The sequence below is a fragment of the Galeopterus variegatus genome, unplaced genomic scaffold (genome assembly GCF_000696425.1).
Source record: "Galeopterus variegatus unplaced genomic scaffold, G_variegatus-3.0.2 Scaffold492, whole genome shotgun sequence".
Classification (NCBI taxonomy): domain Eukaryota; kingdom Metazoa; phylum Chordata; class Mammalia; order Dermoptera; family Cynocephalidae; genus Galeopterus; species Galeopterus variegatus.
The window spans coordinates 382,503-400,209 of record NW_007726603.1 but is presented as its reverse complement, the minus strand read 5'-3'; the positions used below and the strand labels follow the sequence as shown (position 1 = coordinate 400,209).

Here is a 17,707-nt window from a genome sequence, read left to right as displayed (position 1 = left end):
TCATCTTTTTACCCTTCCCTACATATGCAAAGCTTAGCTAACACTTCATATTTTTCCTCATGCTACATCCTGTAAAACATTCGAGGAACAAACTGTGGACCTACAGTTAGATGACTTGTATTCCTGCTTTGGTTCTACTGTCCATAGATGGCTGTGTGACCTTTACTATGTCATTTTAACCCTTGGAGCCTCAACTTTGTCCCCTAATTTTTTCATCTTCATAATGTTAATACGTACCTCAAAGAGTAGTTAGGTTTCATTCAGATAATGAATACAAAATCATGTTGTAACTAAGTGCACAGCACACATGAATATGGCATTATTTTCTACCTACCTCTGTCAGGATGCTTTTGACTTCAAATAACAGAAACTCAACTGAAAATGGCTTAAACAATGGGGAAGCAAGTCTGGAGGTAAGGCAGTTCCAGGGTTGGTTAATTCAGCTTCTGTGAATAGTGTCATCAGGAAACCAGGGTCCTACCGTCTTCCTGCTTTGTACTCTTGTTCTGTTGTTTTGGTCTGTTGGGGTTGTTCCCCTTGTCGTCCTAAGATGGCTGCTACAGTCTCAGGTGTCACATGCTGACAACAATGTTCAGATTCAGGAAAGGGGAAAGTCCCTTTAGTATGCCCCTTTTTAAGAATGAAGAAATCTTTCTAGAAGCTTCCCCTTACTCTCTCATGCCCTACCCCCCTATAAACTCTTTCTTTTGCCTAATTAATGAAAATTGTAACACACACCCATGCCTAAAGCAGTCATCAATAGGAAGGGGAATCAGCTGATCTGGATTAATTTATACCAATCATGATTCGCTACCTGTTGCTGGCCCCCGCCTCTCCTGAAGGAATAGGTGATCAGAAAAGGACAAATTGGGGGCTCTGTTAGGAAGGAATAAGATTGTGGTAGCATGATGTCTTCAGGGATGATCCCGGTTTGTTAGGGCAAGGACATGAAAAGAAGTGCTAAGTAGTAGATCAGCATAAAGGGGAGCTTGCTTTTGGTGGCTCAAGGTTTTAGTCAGGCCTCATACAAACTGATGAGAACAGATGGGGTGGGAAGAGTATGAAGCTTTTGTTTTGCTAGTTTTACATCTCAGTTTTAAAGTTTATCTTTATGTCTAAATAGGTATGCAGTGGTACTGATGAAGACCCTGATGATAAAAATGCACCCTTTCGGCAAAGGCCATTTTGCAAATATAAAGGACATACTGCTGATCTCCTTGATCTTTCGTGGTCTAAAGTAAGAAATATTTATTTAAATTATATATTAATTCTATGTAACTATGGTTTTAGTATAAAAACCAATGTTTTATTTGTATGATTGTCACTGTCAAGTGTTGGATGTTTATATATCCTTTCTGGGAGTTATCTACAAATTAATCTAAGTTAAAAAAGAGAAGCATCAGATTAGGCTAATAATTAAATGTTTATATATTACTTGACAGCTTCTATCTAGAGATCTGTGTGTATATTTGTTACCTTTTGATTCTTTTATAAGCAGTAATTTTGCAAAGTAACTATCCTCAGCAAAATGATATGGCTTCAACTACAAAGGTGAAGTCTGATCTATCTAATCAAGCCTGCTTTGGGACTAATCTACATTCATGAAATTATTAATTTATGTTTAACAATTATAATCTTGTTATAATGGTAAGTCTTAATTTTGTTTTGTTTTGTTTTTTCCTTAGAGCAAAATTATTTCAGAAGTAAAAGAGCTGTTTTGCCACTGATCAAATATCTTAATTGGAAATTTAAAAAAACAGAAACAGTCCTTCACCACAAAAACCTTGAGAAGCACTAGTCTAGATGAGCTATTTCAATGTGGCTGTGCTCCATACAGGAATGGTCCCTAAGGGCTTATCCTCATGTCCCCAACCCCCCACCCCCATCCAGAGGAAAGAAAAAAAAATTTGCTGTTCTATCCCCAAACATAGAGTGCCTTTCACCCTCTTCTTTACTGAGCCAAAATGTATTCATCCTTTATTGTGCTCTTGAATCCCATCTCCTTCTAAGACCTTCCCTGACAATTAAAGCAAATATTTATCTGTTTTACTATCACCTATCTGTATGCTCTTTTCCTAAAACTCCATTTTTACTTAACTGTTATCTATGTACGTTTCTAGATCTTGTTTGCAACAAGATTCTAAGCCTTTTTGAAGGTAGGAACCAGATCTTATTTTACTGTTGTTTCTCTTCATTGTCTACCCTAATCGGTGTTTGTAGTGGTTTTTATATTTATTGAAGACTTATTTTGTGCCAGGTAACAAGAATTACTCTGTTAATTCTTACAATAACAACCCTGTGAGGTAGATGATCTAAGATTACAAAACTTATCTAAGATCACAAAACTAGTTATAGGTAGGACTTAGATTTTAATCTAATTTATTTGACTCCCAAGATCAGTGCTTAGTTCAAGAAAATTATTTAATTTCATTTATACAATAAGTATTTATTGAACAGAAACTTCTTGGCATAATAGAACAAGTTTTAACATATCTTCAGCACCTTCACTTAATATTATAGGAATGTCTTTATATCTCTTTCATATGCTTAAAACAATGAACTATGGCAAGATTGAATAAAGTCAGTTTTAATGAACAGTGAACCATAGATTTAGTCTGTATACAGTTGTGATTAATCAACAGGAAATTATAAAGCAAACTACATGTACTTTTCAAAGCTTTTTTGGAACTGAGTGGATCTTTTTTTTTTTAGTACGGAGATCCAAATGGATCTTGAAAGTAAAAATAATTGTTATTAGATGTTTCAAAATAACAAATCTTTCAAATTCGATTGTTAATTAAAGTACACCATCTATTTATAAACATTATACTACATAAAATGTACACGTTTTAGACTTGCCCAAAATAGCATATATATATATTTATATCAGTACAATTACTTATCTAAATCAATATTTGCACTTAGTCTTTTTACCGTCAAAGATTAAAGATTCTTAATTACGTTTAGCAAATGACCAAGTGCCTTGTTGCTTTTTATAACATGTGTTCTACTTAAGCACTTTGTGGAGTATGTAGTGGTTAGAGCCTGGACCTCAAGCCAGACTTACCTGGGTTTGAATCCCAGCTGCCACTGACAAGCTGTGTATCTTCGTCAAGTTATTTAACTTTTCTGTGCCTCGCTGTTCTCATTTGTAAAAGAGGATAATATACCTACCTCACAGGGTTGCTGTATAGTGCTAAGAACAATGTGTAGCACATCATAAGTGCTCAATAAATGTCATCATTACCTTGATTTGTTTAGCATATTTAGGCATACCAAAGAACACTAGGGTCTCATTTAAGTTTCCTCATTCAGTTTAACTCATAGTTCTCCCCTTAAATAGGTGTTCAGAAATTGATGAGTTTCTGCCAACTGGAAGCTTTTGACAGGTAGATGTTTGGTTCCTGGGCGATGCAACCAGCACAGTCCCTCAATTAGTTACACTATCCTCTCCTAGCTTTGAAAATTCTGTGATCTATTTTGAGAGATTTGACAATTTTTGTTCTCTAATTTTCTTGCCCAGGGTGTGACAGGTGCACAATAACTTTTTATTTTCATACTGCATTATAGGGTAATCTTTTTGAAGACGTTTTAGTGACAATTAGAGATCCATGTGAGTTAAAATTCACCAGTATTATCAATGTGAAAATAACTGAAGTGACAATCAAATGAATAGATAGATGCCTTATATTCATAGCTAAGTATGTGCAGTATGTGCGGGCAATAACAACTAAGGCATACCTTAGTCCTCTACTGGTGCCTGGCAGATTTCTTTGAACATAGATCATAAGATTCATCCTAATTTCAGAACAGGTAATGTGAAAACAGTTTTATGATTAATGAAATATGGTATTTAACTGGGTAAAAATAACATCTTCCCAGTGAATTGGATACTATTTTCTTTCTGGTGCTGCGTGTAACAATAACCAAACTACTGAGGTACATAAAACCGAAAGTTCACTTTTATTGCGTTAAGTGGTTTTGGTTTTTTGGGTTTCTTTCATATGGTGATAAAATAATCACTGTCATTTTCTCCGTAGAACTACTTTCTTCTTTCTTCTTCAATGGATAAAACAGTCAGGCTATGGCACATTTCTAGAAGAGAATGCCTTTGCTGTTTTCAACATATCGATTTTGTCACTGCCATAACTTTCCATCCAAGAGTAAGTAACTGTACATTTTTTGTTGTTGTTACCTTATAAGGAAGGTGAGGGAGCCTGATTTCTCTGGAGGGCAGTTGGATGACAGGAAAAAAAATTAACAGCCTCATAATTAATAGCAACTTAGTGTTTCATTTTGCTTAAAATATTAGAAAGGAAATAAGTATTCTGCTAGTTTGCATTAGAAAAACTGGGAATGTTATATTCTAAGTATAGCAATGAAAAGTCATCCCAAATCTTTAATAAGACATGCAGGGTATAAATAAATAAAGTATTGTAGTAAAGATGAGAGATATTGGAAATGGAGGAAGAATGAGAAAGAGAAGAAAAATCTGCTCTCGTGAAATTGCAGACCTATTGTGTGTCCTTATAGGATAGAACCACCAAATGCTTAAAGCTAATTTACTTTTAGTTTTTTTGCAACTATAAGCACACGGGAAATCACATGTTGGTGTTGACTCCATTACCTAAACTAATCTAAGTGGAGGACTTGAACTGAACCTACACTGACTTTCCCTCACCTACCTTGATGTGTGATTACATTTCTAGTCATGTCCTCATCTCTATATGTTTAACACCCATTGTATTTTTTTTTATTGTAACATAGTTGATTATACATATCTGTGGGGTACAGCATTGAATATCACTACCTGTGTGCAATATGTGATGCTCAAATCAGGATAATTAGTGTATTCAACATTATACAGTGTGATTGATTTTCATGGCCCTTTACCAATTCCTCCTTTACTCCCCCCTCTCTCCCCCTCTCCCACCTCTGGTAACCTCAGTTCTGTTCTCTCCTTTTAAAAGTTCAATGTATTATTGTGATTGTTGTTTCTTTCTTTTTTATTTAATTTTTTTTTAGCTCCCACTTATAAGTGAGTATGTGCAGCATTTCCCTCTGTGTGCCTGGCTTATTTCACTTAACATAATTTTCTCTAAGTTCATCCATGTTGCTGTGAATGGCAGTATTTCATTCTTTTTTATGGCAAAGTAGTATTCCATGGTGTAAATATACCACAATTTTCCTTCCTCCATCGTCTGATGATGGACAGTTAGGTTGGTTCCAATTCTTGGCTATTGTAAATAGAGCTGTGATAAACATCGGCGTGCAGGTATCCCTTTGACATGATGATTTCCATTCCTTTGGGTATACACCTGGAAGTGGAATTGCTGGGTCATATGGCAGTTCTATCTGTAGTCGTTTGAGGAACCTCCATAGCATTTTCCATAATGGCTGCACCAATTCACAGTCCCACCAACAGTGTAAGAGGGTTCCCCTTTCTCCACATCCTCGCCAGCATTTGTTATTCTGTGTCTTTTTGATAATGGCCAGCCTAACTGGGGTGAGAGGATATCTCAGTGTGTTTTTGATTTGCATTTCCCTGATGCTGAGTGATGTTGAGCATTTTTTCATGTGTCTGTTGACCATCCATATATCTTCCTTTGAGAAATGCCTATTCACCTCCTTTGTCCATTTTTTAATCTGGTTATTTGTTTTTTTACTGTTAAGTTGTTTGAGTTCCTTGTATATTCTGTATATTAATCCTTTGTCAGCTACATAGTTTGCAACTATTTTCTCCCACGCTGTAGGTTGTCTTTTTTGCTCTATTAATTGTTTCTTTGGCTGTGCAGAAGCTTCTTAGTTTAATACAGTCCCATTTGTTTATTTTTCCTTCTGTTGCCTGTGCTTTCAGGGTCATATTCATAAAGTCTTTGCCCAGTCCTACTTCTGAAGTGTTTCCCCTATGTTTTCCCATTGGAGTTTTATAATTTCAGGTCATATACTTAAGTCTTTAGTCCATTTTGAGTTGATTTTGGTATATGGTAAGAGGTACAGGTCTAGTTTTATTCTTCTACTTATGGATGTCCAGTTTTCCCAGCACCATTTACTGAAGAGGCAGTCTTTTCCCCAGTGTATGTTCTTGGTGTCTTTGTCAAAGATCAGTTGGCTGTTAAGTATGTGGGTTGATTTCTAGGTCCTCTGTTCTGTTGCATTGGTCTGTCTCTATGCCAGTACCCATTCTGTTTTGGTTACAATAGCTTTGTAGTGTAGTCTCTGGCTTTTTTTTTTTTTTTTTTTTTTTTTTTTTTTTTTTTTTTTTTTTTTTTTTTTTTTTTTTTTTTTTTTTTTTTTTTTTTTTTTTTTTTTTTTTTTTTTTTTTTTTTTTTTTTTTTTTTTTTTTTTTTTTTTTTTTTGCTCAGGAGTGCTTTGGCTATTTGGGGTCTTTAGTTGTTCCATATGAAGGTTAGGATTGTTTTTTCTGTTTCTGTGAAGAATGTCATTGGCATTTTGATGGGGATTATGTTGAATCTGTAGATCGCTTTGGGCAGTATGGACATTTTCACAATGTTAATTCTTCCAATCTAAGAGAGTGAAACATCTTTCCATCTTTTTGTGTCTTTTTTAATTTCTTTCAGCAGTGATTTGTAGTTCTCATTGTAAGATCTTTCACCTCCTTGGTTAACTTTATAACTAGGTATTTTATACCACCAGTATCATCCTGAATGGGGAAAAGTTGAAAGCTTTTCCCTTAAGAACAGGAACACGACAAGGATGCCCACTTTCACCACTCCTAGGTAACATAATATTGGAAGCATTAGCCAGAGCTATCAGGCAAAAGAAAGAAACAAAGGGCATCCTGATTGGAAAAGACAAAGTCAGATTGTCCCTGTTTGCATATGACATGATCGTATATATAGAAAAGCCTAAAAATGCTACAAGAGTTGATACACCCGTTGTCTTTTTAATGCAAAATTTCAATCATATTCACATGTCTTCCTTTTTCCCCAAATTAAGAGAGAAGACTGACTTATTTTTCTCAGTATAATTTCCTTTCCTATGCAGGCTTTTAAACAGGCAGTAATAATTTCAAACCCTTGGAAGATTTGGTTTAGAACTTTTGTAAGTTAAAAAAATTTAGTCTATGTTAGTACATTTTCAAGTTTTGACCATTAAGCTGTTAAAGTCTTCTTTCTGAATAACACCTCCATTCTGTCCCCCAAAGATGCAGCAAAAGGATGTGTTTACCCCTATCAGCAACTGTGAACAAATTCTTTCCCTTCACCTCTATTGTAGCTATAAAGTATCAGGGTGGAAAGAGATATTTGGTTGTGATAGTTATCTATGTGGTATTTTATTATTTATTAAGGTTTCTGTTTAGTCAATATTTTTTAATACTTTATTTGGTTTTATTTTGGAAACTATAAAGCTCTGTTTCTAAAAACTACTGACTTGGAGAGTTTTTGAGAGGGGCTAGGGAAAGAATGGGGTCGTATTGACATTTTCTTAGGAATTATGACTCTTATTATAATGTTACCTGGAAGTAAGAAGAATTATAAAAGAATTAGCAATATATAGATACACATATATGTATGTATGTAAATAAAATTCCCAATTAGAAGACAAAGTATTTTTACTTGTTCAACTCTTCTAGTGGTAGACATTGAGTAGAACCTACTATACCATAGCCATAAAAATATCCATCAATTGTAGATTGTCCTTGACAAGCTTCAGAGGTAGGTAAGAATAATAATCTTGAGTAGAGAAGAGAATCTGTGTCTTGTTTCAGTGTCAGAATTATTTAATCTCTAATCCTTATGTTGCCAAAAAATAGACCAGCTTAGTGGTATGACTAGTTTAGTTTAGAGCAGAGTTTCTCAACCCTGGCACTATTGACATTCTTTATTATAGGGGGAAGGAGGGCTGTCCTGTGCATTGCATGATGTTTAGCAGCATCCCTGCCCTCTACCCACTAGATGCCAGTAGCATCCCCATTCCACTCGCAGTTATGACAGTGAAAAATGTCTCTAGACATTGCTAGATGTCCCCGTTGGGGTCAAATTGCCCCAGGTTGAGAACCCCTGGTTTGAGATTAAAAATTTCAATAGTGAAGTGATTCTCTGTTGACATGGTTTTAGAGTCCCAAAAAATGACTGGTTCTGTGAGCCACTAACTGTTGTTACTCTTTTATCCAAGTGTTACATGTATCCCAGAGGAGGGTTTGGTGTGAGATAGTGTTTTCCAAAGCATGTTCCTTGAAGGTGCTAGCCCTGTTAGATGTTCCTACCTGACTCCCCTACCCTCCCCCAAAAAGTCTCTGGTTAAGTAAGTTGGAAAATGCTACCCACTTTATCCCCTTTTTGGATATTCAGAATGCAGATTAAATGGCAATCCTGTTTAACTTTCTATAACCCAGAATTTCTCAAACATATTTGATCACAGAATCTTCTTCCATGTAATACATTCTCAAACATGTTATCTATTAACATCCATACCTGTTTAAGCAGTTTAAGGATATGAAAAAGTGATTAGAACTTTATTTCTCCAAAATGAATACTGAGGTTTCTAATCGTTATTGTTTTTAGTGCATAAAATAGTGTTTGCTTGAAGAATAATACTTTTAAAACGAGATCTACATTTTATAATATTATTTCTAATAGACTTACTGTTTTGATTTGCTAATGAGTTTTTCTTGATGTGGTAAAATGAAAGCTTTCTCTTTTTCCACCTTTATAGGATGACAGGTATTTTCTAAGTGGGTCATTGGATGGAAAGCTCCGCCTTTGGAACATACCTGACAAAAAAGTAGCTTTGTGGAATGAAGTAGATGGTCAGACAAAATTGATCACAGCTGCAAATTTCTGTCAGAATGGCAAATACGCAGTGATTGGGACATACGATGGCAGATGTATTTTCTATGATACAGAGGTAAATGATTATCTTGTGAAATAGAATACTTAGTAAAAGACTTCTGTGGGGTTTTTCTGTTTGTTTTTTTGGCAGCTGGCCGGTATGGGGGTCTGAACCCATGACCTCGGTGTGATCACTGGCCAGCCCAAGACTTCTGTGGTTTTAGACAAGTTGTTTATCCCCTCTGGGCTTTAACTGCCTTATCTTCAAATTGGGGCAAATAATAGCATGTCTGTCTGAGGGTTGGATCAGATCATCTTTGCGGTTTATTTTAATTCTGATATTTTAAACTTATGATTTCTTTTTAGCATTTGAAATACCATACACAAATACATGTCCGATCTACTAGAGGACGTAACAAGGTTGGAAGAAAAATTACTGGCATTGAGCCTTTACCTGGAGAAAATAAGGTATTATAGTATTCAAAACCGTCTCTCCCCGTACTATATGGAGACTCTTAAAAGTTAGTTTTTAATATCTTGGCAAAGAATCTATTCCCTTTCCTATGGAATACTGCTTTTTCTAGTTTTGAAGTATTTTTCTAGTTTTTCTAGTTTTGTATGTGTGTAACACCCATATTTGGTTATAGCTTAGCATAGATTAAAAGATAATATGTTTAACTTTTCCTTTGATTTATTTTTAGATACTGGTAACCTCAAATGACTCCAGAATCAGACTATATGATCTGAGAGATTTGTCACTGTCCATGAAGTATAAGGGTTATGTCAACAGCAGTAGCCAGATCAAAGCAAGTTTCAGGTAAATTGGCAATGAGCAATTCCTAAAAGAGATCAGACCATTTCTCCCCTTCTCCCATTTTTTTCCATTGATCTACGCCTTATATTTATGTAGGATTTTTAGTTTCTTTGCACTTTTACAACTGGTATCTCATTTTATCATCTTGCAATACTTTGTCGACCTGTATAGTAGATAGAGTTAGGATTGCCCCTATTCTGCACATGAAGAAACCAAGACCCAGAAAATAAAGGGATTGGCCTAAAGTCACAGTTAGTTGCAGAACCAGGATTAGGAGGACTCTCAGCCAGAATTTTTGCTTTCGTACCTGTATGTAAGCTTTTAAGAAGAGCCATTTACCCCCTCCATCCCCACCCCTTACCATTGTCTTGATCCTTTTGGGTACAGAAGCTAAGAAAGCATTTTAACACCCTACAGCACAGTTGTCCTGTATTTACACCTTTACATATCATTATTTGAACTCTTAATTTGTGGTCTGGAGGCTCTCCTGAAATGGATTACCTGCCTTTTCTTCTTTCTAGCCCTCTTTCTTTCAGCTCTTTTCTCATCAATTATTCCTTTCTTCTTTAATTACCCAGTAATTCCCCAGTTGTTCTACTGATAAAATACTCTGCTTCTCTCTTTCATCCCTTAAATCATCATTCCTCCCAATATGGTTTAACTAGCATCAAAGTTATCTAGAGCTTTGATGAAAATACAAATGCCTGGCCCCCACATCAGACCTATTCAGTCAGACCTATTCAGTGAGACTGAGTCTACATTTTCAACAGCTCTTTCAGGTGTTGTTTTAGGTATTTTAAAGTGGATAGTACTTATAGAAGGAAACCTAAAAAAAAAATCACACACACAAATTTGATTTTTCTTTCTTTCTTCCCCAAATTTAGTCATGATTTTACTTACCTTGTTAGTGGTTCGGAAGATAAGTATGTTTATATCTGGAGTACTTACCATGACCTAAGCAAGTTTACTTCAGTCAGGAGAGATCGTAATGACTTCTGGGAAGGTATTAAAGGTTAGTAAATGCCTACTTTTGCGTGTCTTATAAAAGAATAAAGTTAAAGTGGAGATGTACTAGAAGTAAATTTGTATAGGCATTATTTTAGAGAGGCAGTTTGGCAGTTGTAACTGCTTTTTGCTTTGTATTTGGCTTTGCTTATTGATTTTTCTCTGCCAACAAAGAACTTACCCTGGTCTAAAATTTGAGAAGTCATGGAATCTTAAAACATATATGTGGCATTTTTTTTAGAAGATATGTTTGGGTTTTGAATTGTTTTTAGTTAATTCTATGTTAGTTTTTAAGGATATTTGACATGCAACATACACTCATAACATTGTATGTTTTGCATGTTATATTTTTTGTCTTGTTGTTTCATATCAAATTTATCACTTATCCTGAAGTAAATTTTTTTTCCCTAGCACATAATGCAGTTGTTACATCAGCTATCTTTGCTCCAAACCCAAGTTTGATGTTATCTTTGGATATGCAGTGCGAAAAATCAGAAGGGAACGATAAAGATGAAGATGCTGAAGTTTTGGACACTACATCCTCTGGTAGGTACTCATGTTTTATTTGCCCTACATTTTTTGTAGTCAGCACTAAGTAGCCTCACTGACCACTTATTATGTATGATGAGGTTTTCACGAATATAAAGAATATTTCTTGTGTACAACATAATGGTTGCCAGATATCCATTTCTGAACGTTTTAGTAACATATTTCTTGCAAGTTTTACTTTTCTGAAATTCAGCTGGGAACTGAAAATGATAATTTTGGAAGTTCATAATTTTTTGTAGGCAATCATTCTTTTTGGAGAAATGCAAACAAGATATACAAATACAAAACTTCTTTATTATCTGTCTTTCCTACTAGACTATAATCTCTAGGAAGCAGAGACTTTATATGTCTTATTTATTGTTGTATTGCCAGTGCCTAGCACAATGGTTGCCTGCACATAGTAGGTGCTTAATAAACATTTGTTGAGTCAGTGAATTAAATCCAAATGAAAGCAGGGTTTTTTCCTGCTTGTCACAAATTAACAGCTTCTTGAGATAGGTAGCTATTTACAAGCCAGTAATTTCTTACTATTTGTAGCATATGCTTTGAGAATGAGTAGTAATTACTGCTTTGAGAATGAGTAGCAATTACAGTTATATAAAATGCTCAGATTAGGAAGTAAAAAGAAAAAAAAACTGTCCACATAGTAGTATTGCTTGCCAATCAATTATATAAAAATGGTCTATGCTAGTCCTTAAGAGTATGGTAAGACCATGCAAATTTGGACCAGTTGTTAGTGAAAACAAGTTTATGTTATTAAAATCAATTGCAGAATAGTTTATTAAATGTGTTTTCTCACCCTACAGACTACAGCTAGGCTTTTTATAGAGTCACAAAGCCACAATAATAGATACTATGTACAAAAGATGCTTCTTAAGAGTATTTGAATGCTGAAAATTTGTACAGCAGACATATTGAAATTGCCATGAAATAAAGTACACACTTATGCTCTGTGAATGCTGACAGCACCTTTTGCTTTTATGGCACTTATTGAAGAGCTATGTAGCTATGCTGAATGGCAAAAACACTTAACTCTTACATTTAATTTAATTTAATTTAATTTAAAGTGCTTTAATTTAATCTTAAGTAATTTCTCTTGTAGTATTGTTCACACTATCCATTCAATACTCTATTCCTTTTGTCTGTGAAGGAAAAGTTTGATAACAAAGATGAACTTTTTAGTCTAGCACTTCTTTCAGTTATAAGATTTAAAAATAAACCAAGTCAGAATTATTAAATCTTTACTAAATCCCTAGTTGGAAATATTGCTTTCTGTGTTCTTTTTCTTTCCTTCTCAGAATCAAATCCAGCTTCTCTCTTCTAACTTAAGTCCTTTTTTTCTTTTCTTTTCTCCCCATGTCGTACCTTGTTACACTCTATATACTTGCCCTACGCATTCCACAGCAAATTCTAGCTTTTAAAACAATTTGAGAAGTGAAATGTATGTTTTTGTTTGTTTGTTTTTTTGTTTAACTTAAAAAATGTACCACATTAACAAGATTTAGTTAATTCTTGGGTCCTTTTTGAAATAGGTCATGCTCAGACTTGTGTTTGTCATTTTGTACCTATCTAGGTGTAATCTAAGAATAAACTCTTAAACCCAGGGTATGGGATAATAAAATATAATCAATTGCTCTCTCTCTCCTTATTCCTTACATACTTGGCAATTTCAGCCTCAATTTTTCTCATGTGTAAGATGGTGGTGATAACCTAGTTTACAGGGTTGTTATAAGAATTAAAGATAACATATGTAAAGTGCCTAGCAAATTGTCTGGCATGTAGTAGACATTATCATCATCATCTTCATTATTATTGTATGTTATAAAATATTTTATGCATATGATGAATTATTTTTTCTCTAGTCCTTCTCATATCCCAAAGTCCTTTGCTGTTGCTGCTGCCACGCAGCACTACTTTGAGATATGCCAAAAGGGTGGTAAGGAATGTTCAGAGGCTTATAATATGTTTTTAGCCCATCTAAGTGAAACCACTTCATCTGACTCATTCGGTACACAACTTTCCAATTAAAGTATAGATTATTTTCTTCCTTACTAATCAGTCCTTAAATCTACAATTTTTACCTATTTATAACAGAGTTAATAAACACTGAATTTGTTTGTTAAATGCTTTTACACAACTGGCAAATGTAAGGGGTAAGCATTTTTGCCATTCAGCATAGTTACATAGCTCTTCAATAAGTGCCATAAAGGCATAAGGTGCTGTCAGCATTCACAGAGCATAGGTGTGTACTTCATTTCATGGCGGTTTTAATACATCTGCTGTACAATAAACCTTACTGTCAACCTCGTTAGACACCCCTGTTAACAACAGACTTACCCAGCTGATGCCATTCTGCCAGCATTCCATTCCTGAAGCTGAATAACACGCTAGCCTCTTGCCGTGAAATGAAGCATTAGATGACTCAGAGACCAAGGGTGCCTGGGAGTAAATCCAGGCATCCAGGCCACAAGGGACTAATAATATACTCAAGCCAGCTAAGCCCAGGTAAGTGGAAGTGAGCCTCAGAGAAGAGGGAGAGGTACAGCAGGATGAAAGGGTTATAGGAGCCAGCTGGAAAAGGAGACTGGAAAGATGGGGAGAGGATCTTCGCCCCAAAGGTGGAAGGTCATGGGCATGTGATAATTGTAGTAGCAGTCTTCATATTCCTTTAAAATCAACTAAAAACTATTTTTTATGCTTTTAAGGTGTTACGAAGACAGATAACACAGAAGTTCTTCTTTCTGCTGACTTCACTGGCGCAATCAAAGTGTTTATTAACAAAAGGAAAAGTGTATCTTAATTTGAAATGACATTTAAAATAAACATATCAGTAAGTTTCTTTATGTATCAGAACCGAAAAAATATTATAGTGTTTCAGGCTAACATCCTTTTTTAAAATTTTTATTGAAAGTTGTTCAAATTAATATATTTTTTGAGAGGCGGTGTTAATGATCTAGGAAATCCTGGACTGATAGACTAGAAAGGAATGTGGCTAGATTAACATTGCCAAACATTAGGCTTTATGTTTTATTATGTTTGTGTTTTCGTTATATAATTATGAACATGCACAGGTTTCTGCATGAAAAGACATTAATATATTAATCACATGTGTGTGCCTTTTGGTTACATGCACTAAATCTAACAGAGTTAAATTATTTCAGTGGCTCTTTTGGCCTCTTAGAAGGGGGGATAGTCTTGTTTCTAGCTTAAACAATTTCTTTTGCACAAAATTCATTTTTAAGAAAAGTGGTATCTTTTGACTGAGTTATTGTTTTGAAAATGTTATATAGGTTTTCAATAGGTCAATAACCATGTGTAAATGGTTTTTATAAATTTCTCAATTTGGGGACAATATTTTTTTTTGTGGTCTAAATTGTGGACTTAAGATTCTTTTCTTTATATGTGTATATATAATTTTTTTTCTTTGCCACACTGGAGCACAATGTTTCTATGTAAAGAATTCTTTTCATTCTTTATCCATGAGCACCAGGCTTTGTTCACTTAAAAAAAATTAAGCTGCATTAAGGAGTGAGTCTTCTTTTTTACAATAATGTAAAAATGAACTGTTTACATTTTTTTTAAAAGCATTGTAGTTTTTAAAAATTAAGCTGTTTTGTTTTGTGTTGTTCAACTTGAAACAAGCCTTTGTAAATATCAATATAATGTACCAATGAAATAACATCTGGGGCAATGGAACCCTGATCATGTTGTTGATGGTTAGCATATGTTTCTGAAAATTAAATATGTATTATTAAAAGTTGGTTGCCAACACTTGTTAACGTGACTTTATTTTCAGATGACTTCAGTAAATCGAAAAATGCAAGAAAAATAAACTCTCATTTTAACAATTTGATTTTTCTGGCTGTGGCCCTAGAAATGTCCCCTTCTCTCTCTATCCCCTGTCTGTCCTACCTTTCCTGGTAACTCATGGTAGCCACTTGATTCTCATGCTAGTCTTAGTTAACTTAATATTATAAGCAGCAAGGACAATATGGGTAGAAGAGTTTACGAGTAAGCCATAGGTAAAGCAGAGAAAATGGAGTACCCACTGAGTCAATGTTTGCCCTGGTCTCTGGCCCTCACCCTCTCCCAGCTGAGAATCACTGTCTTATTCCCTAAAAAATCGTAACTGTCTTCTGAGCTAACTTCTTGGTTAACAGACCTCCCTCCCCGTAACTGCTCTCGTTCCCCTCAGTTCTAAAGCATGGCCCTTTTTGTTTTGTTCCCTAGATTTGGGTCATCTAGTTTCCTAGGGAACCCAGCCTCCCCTGTTAGCCACAGCCACTTTTCTGCTGTCAATACGTGCACATGAAATATACTCAGGTTGATTCAGCGGAGCCAGCATTGAGGATATGTGTGGAAATGAGGGGAGAGATTCACCAGAGTCGCAAACAAATCAAATGCCATCGTGCAGATTATCTAGGGTGGTCCAAGCAGATAGATTTTGCTTGTTCATTCAGCTACCTTGCATTACATTATTTTCTTTTTTAAAAAAATAAACTTTTTATTTTGAAATAACTTTGGAGTTACAGGAAAATTGCAAAGAAAATACAGAGTTCCCATATACTCCTTATCCAGTTTTTCCTAATGTTAATATCTTACATTAACTTTTTGTTTTAGAATAGTTCTAGATTTTCGGAAAATTTGTAGAGTCCCCATATGCATTTTTCACAGTTAAGGAACCAACACTGGAATATTACTGTTAACTAAACTCCACACTTTATTCAGATTTCACTAGTTTTTACTTCATGTCCTTTTTCTCTTCTGAGATCCCAGGCTCCTCTTGGTCGTGACGGTTTCTCAGACTTTCCATGCTTTTGATGAGCTTGACAGTTTTGAGGAGTACTAGTCAAGTATTTTGTTGAATGTCCCTCAGTTTGGGTTTGTCTTGTGTTTTTCTTGTGATTCAACTGGGGTTGTGGACTTTTGGGACAAAGACCACTGAGGTCAATTGCTGTTTTCATTACTTTACACAAAGGCTGAGGTAGTGTTTGTCAGTTTTCTCCACTATAAATTTACTTTTTCCCCCTTTTTTGTACTCTACTATTTGTAATTGAATCACTAAGCATAGCCCAAACTCAAGGGGTGGGAGGGAGATAAGCCCCACTTCCTTAAGCAAGTATCTGTAACTTCATTTGGAATTGTTTTATACAGGAACTAGGTCTCTTCATTTATTTATTTATTCACCCATTTATTTGTCAGCATGGGCATATGGGTATTTATTTTATACTTCGTGTTATAATCCAGTACTGCATTATTTTGTTCCAGTCTTCGTCATTGGGAGTTCTTTCAGGCTCCTGTGTCCCTTTGACATGCCCCCATCCTGTTCTTTCTTTGTCTTTCTTTAGCTCTGTCTTTTGCTTGTTTGCTTGCTTTCTCTCTCTTTCACCTTTTCTTACTTTCTTATTTTCTGTCACTGCATGCTGCTCCAAGGTCATCTTTTATATTTCCTGCCCCAGCCCTAGGATCACCCATTTTATCCAAGGGACACTGGTTCCTTCTATTGGAGAATGGTATTAGAAATGAAGATCTGGGTGGTAGGTGTGCTTGTTGCTACTGAAGTGTCATTTCTCTTAGATTGTCAGCTGACAGCAAAGAAATAAAAATGTGTATACTAATCTGTGTATGTACACATATCTATAACTATTTCTGTGTGATCATCTCTATTAAATTTTTTTTTCATCTCAAATTAAATCTGAGTTCTTTCTAATGTCTCTAACTCGAGTTCATTAACACATGGATCATTCTATCATCTTCCCCTTGCTTATCTGTAACTTTCTCCAACAGTGAAAAATCTGGCTCCCACCATTTATCATTCATTTACTTATTTGTTCTATCCCAGCATAACATATTCAGCAGTTTAAGAATTGCTAACTTGTACCCCATGAGAAAGAGCTTTACCAACTAGAGTACAGTGTTTATGTACATGTCAGTTCCCAGTCAAAACACCCTTTTCCAAAGTTACTTAGGTCAGCACTTTTTTATCTGCCCACATTACCTTTTTAATATTAGATTCACTTAAACTATCTGACCCTCTAACCAAATTTATTGGGAATTAATAATGTACATAGACTTACTATTTAGTAAGTAAGCAGTATTTGCTAAATTCTTCTGTAGACAAACTTTCTGCCTTGCTTTCAGATGTTTACCATTATCCTGAAGCAGTTTTACAGTTCTGTTGCTGCACTGAGCACTCATTCAGCAAACATCAAGTGCTCAGTCTGTCAAGCCCTTGAGGGAGTCTAATAGGGAAAACAGACACTGTCCAGACTGCAGGTTTACATGATTAAAAGAGTCTTCTCTAATTTTCTTACCTCTCCATACGATGCCATTTACTGAATTATTTATATATACATATATATGAAGAATGTCAGGTTAAATAGAAACCCAGTTCTCTAATTCAGCATGCGAGCATTCTTACTTATACAAGGGTACTTCAAAAAGTTCATGGAAAAAATAGAATTGAAAGATAATCTTTCTATGAACTTGTTGAAATACCCTCATAGGTAAGTGATATTTCCGAGTTATCAAAACACAAACTTAC

The 17,707-nt window shown here is 35.1% G+C and overlaps 1 protein-coding gene across 1 annotated transcript in view; it reads left to right on the top strand.

Annotated features, from left to right (window-relative positions):
- The window catches only part of WDR44 (WD repeat domain 44), a 77,991-nt gene extending 62,980 nt beyond the window's left edge, over positions 1–15,011 (top strand). Inside the window, exons 13-20 of the mRNA XM_008569407.1 lie at positions 1,124–1,237; positions 4,041–4,163; positions 8,680–8,871; positions 9,162–9,263; positions 9,497–9,612; positions 10,494–10,621; positions 11,026–11,160; positions 13,869–15,011. Of these exons, the coding sequence (XP_008567629.1) occupies positions 1,124–1,237; positions 4,041–4,163; positions 8,680–8,871; positions 9,162–9,263; positions 9,497–9,612; positions 10,494–10,621; positions 11,026–11,160; positions 13,869–13,963 (1,005 nt within the window). The 3' untranslated portion in view covers positions 13,964–15,011. The remainder of the gene's footprint in view (positions 1–1,123; positions 1,238–4,040; positions 4,164–8,679; positions 8,872–9,161; positions 9,264–9,496; positions 9,613–10,493; positions 10,622–11,025; positions 11,161–13,868) is intronic.
- Positions 15,012–17,707: the final 2,696 nt, after the last annotated feature.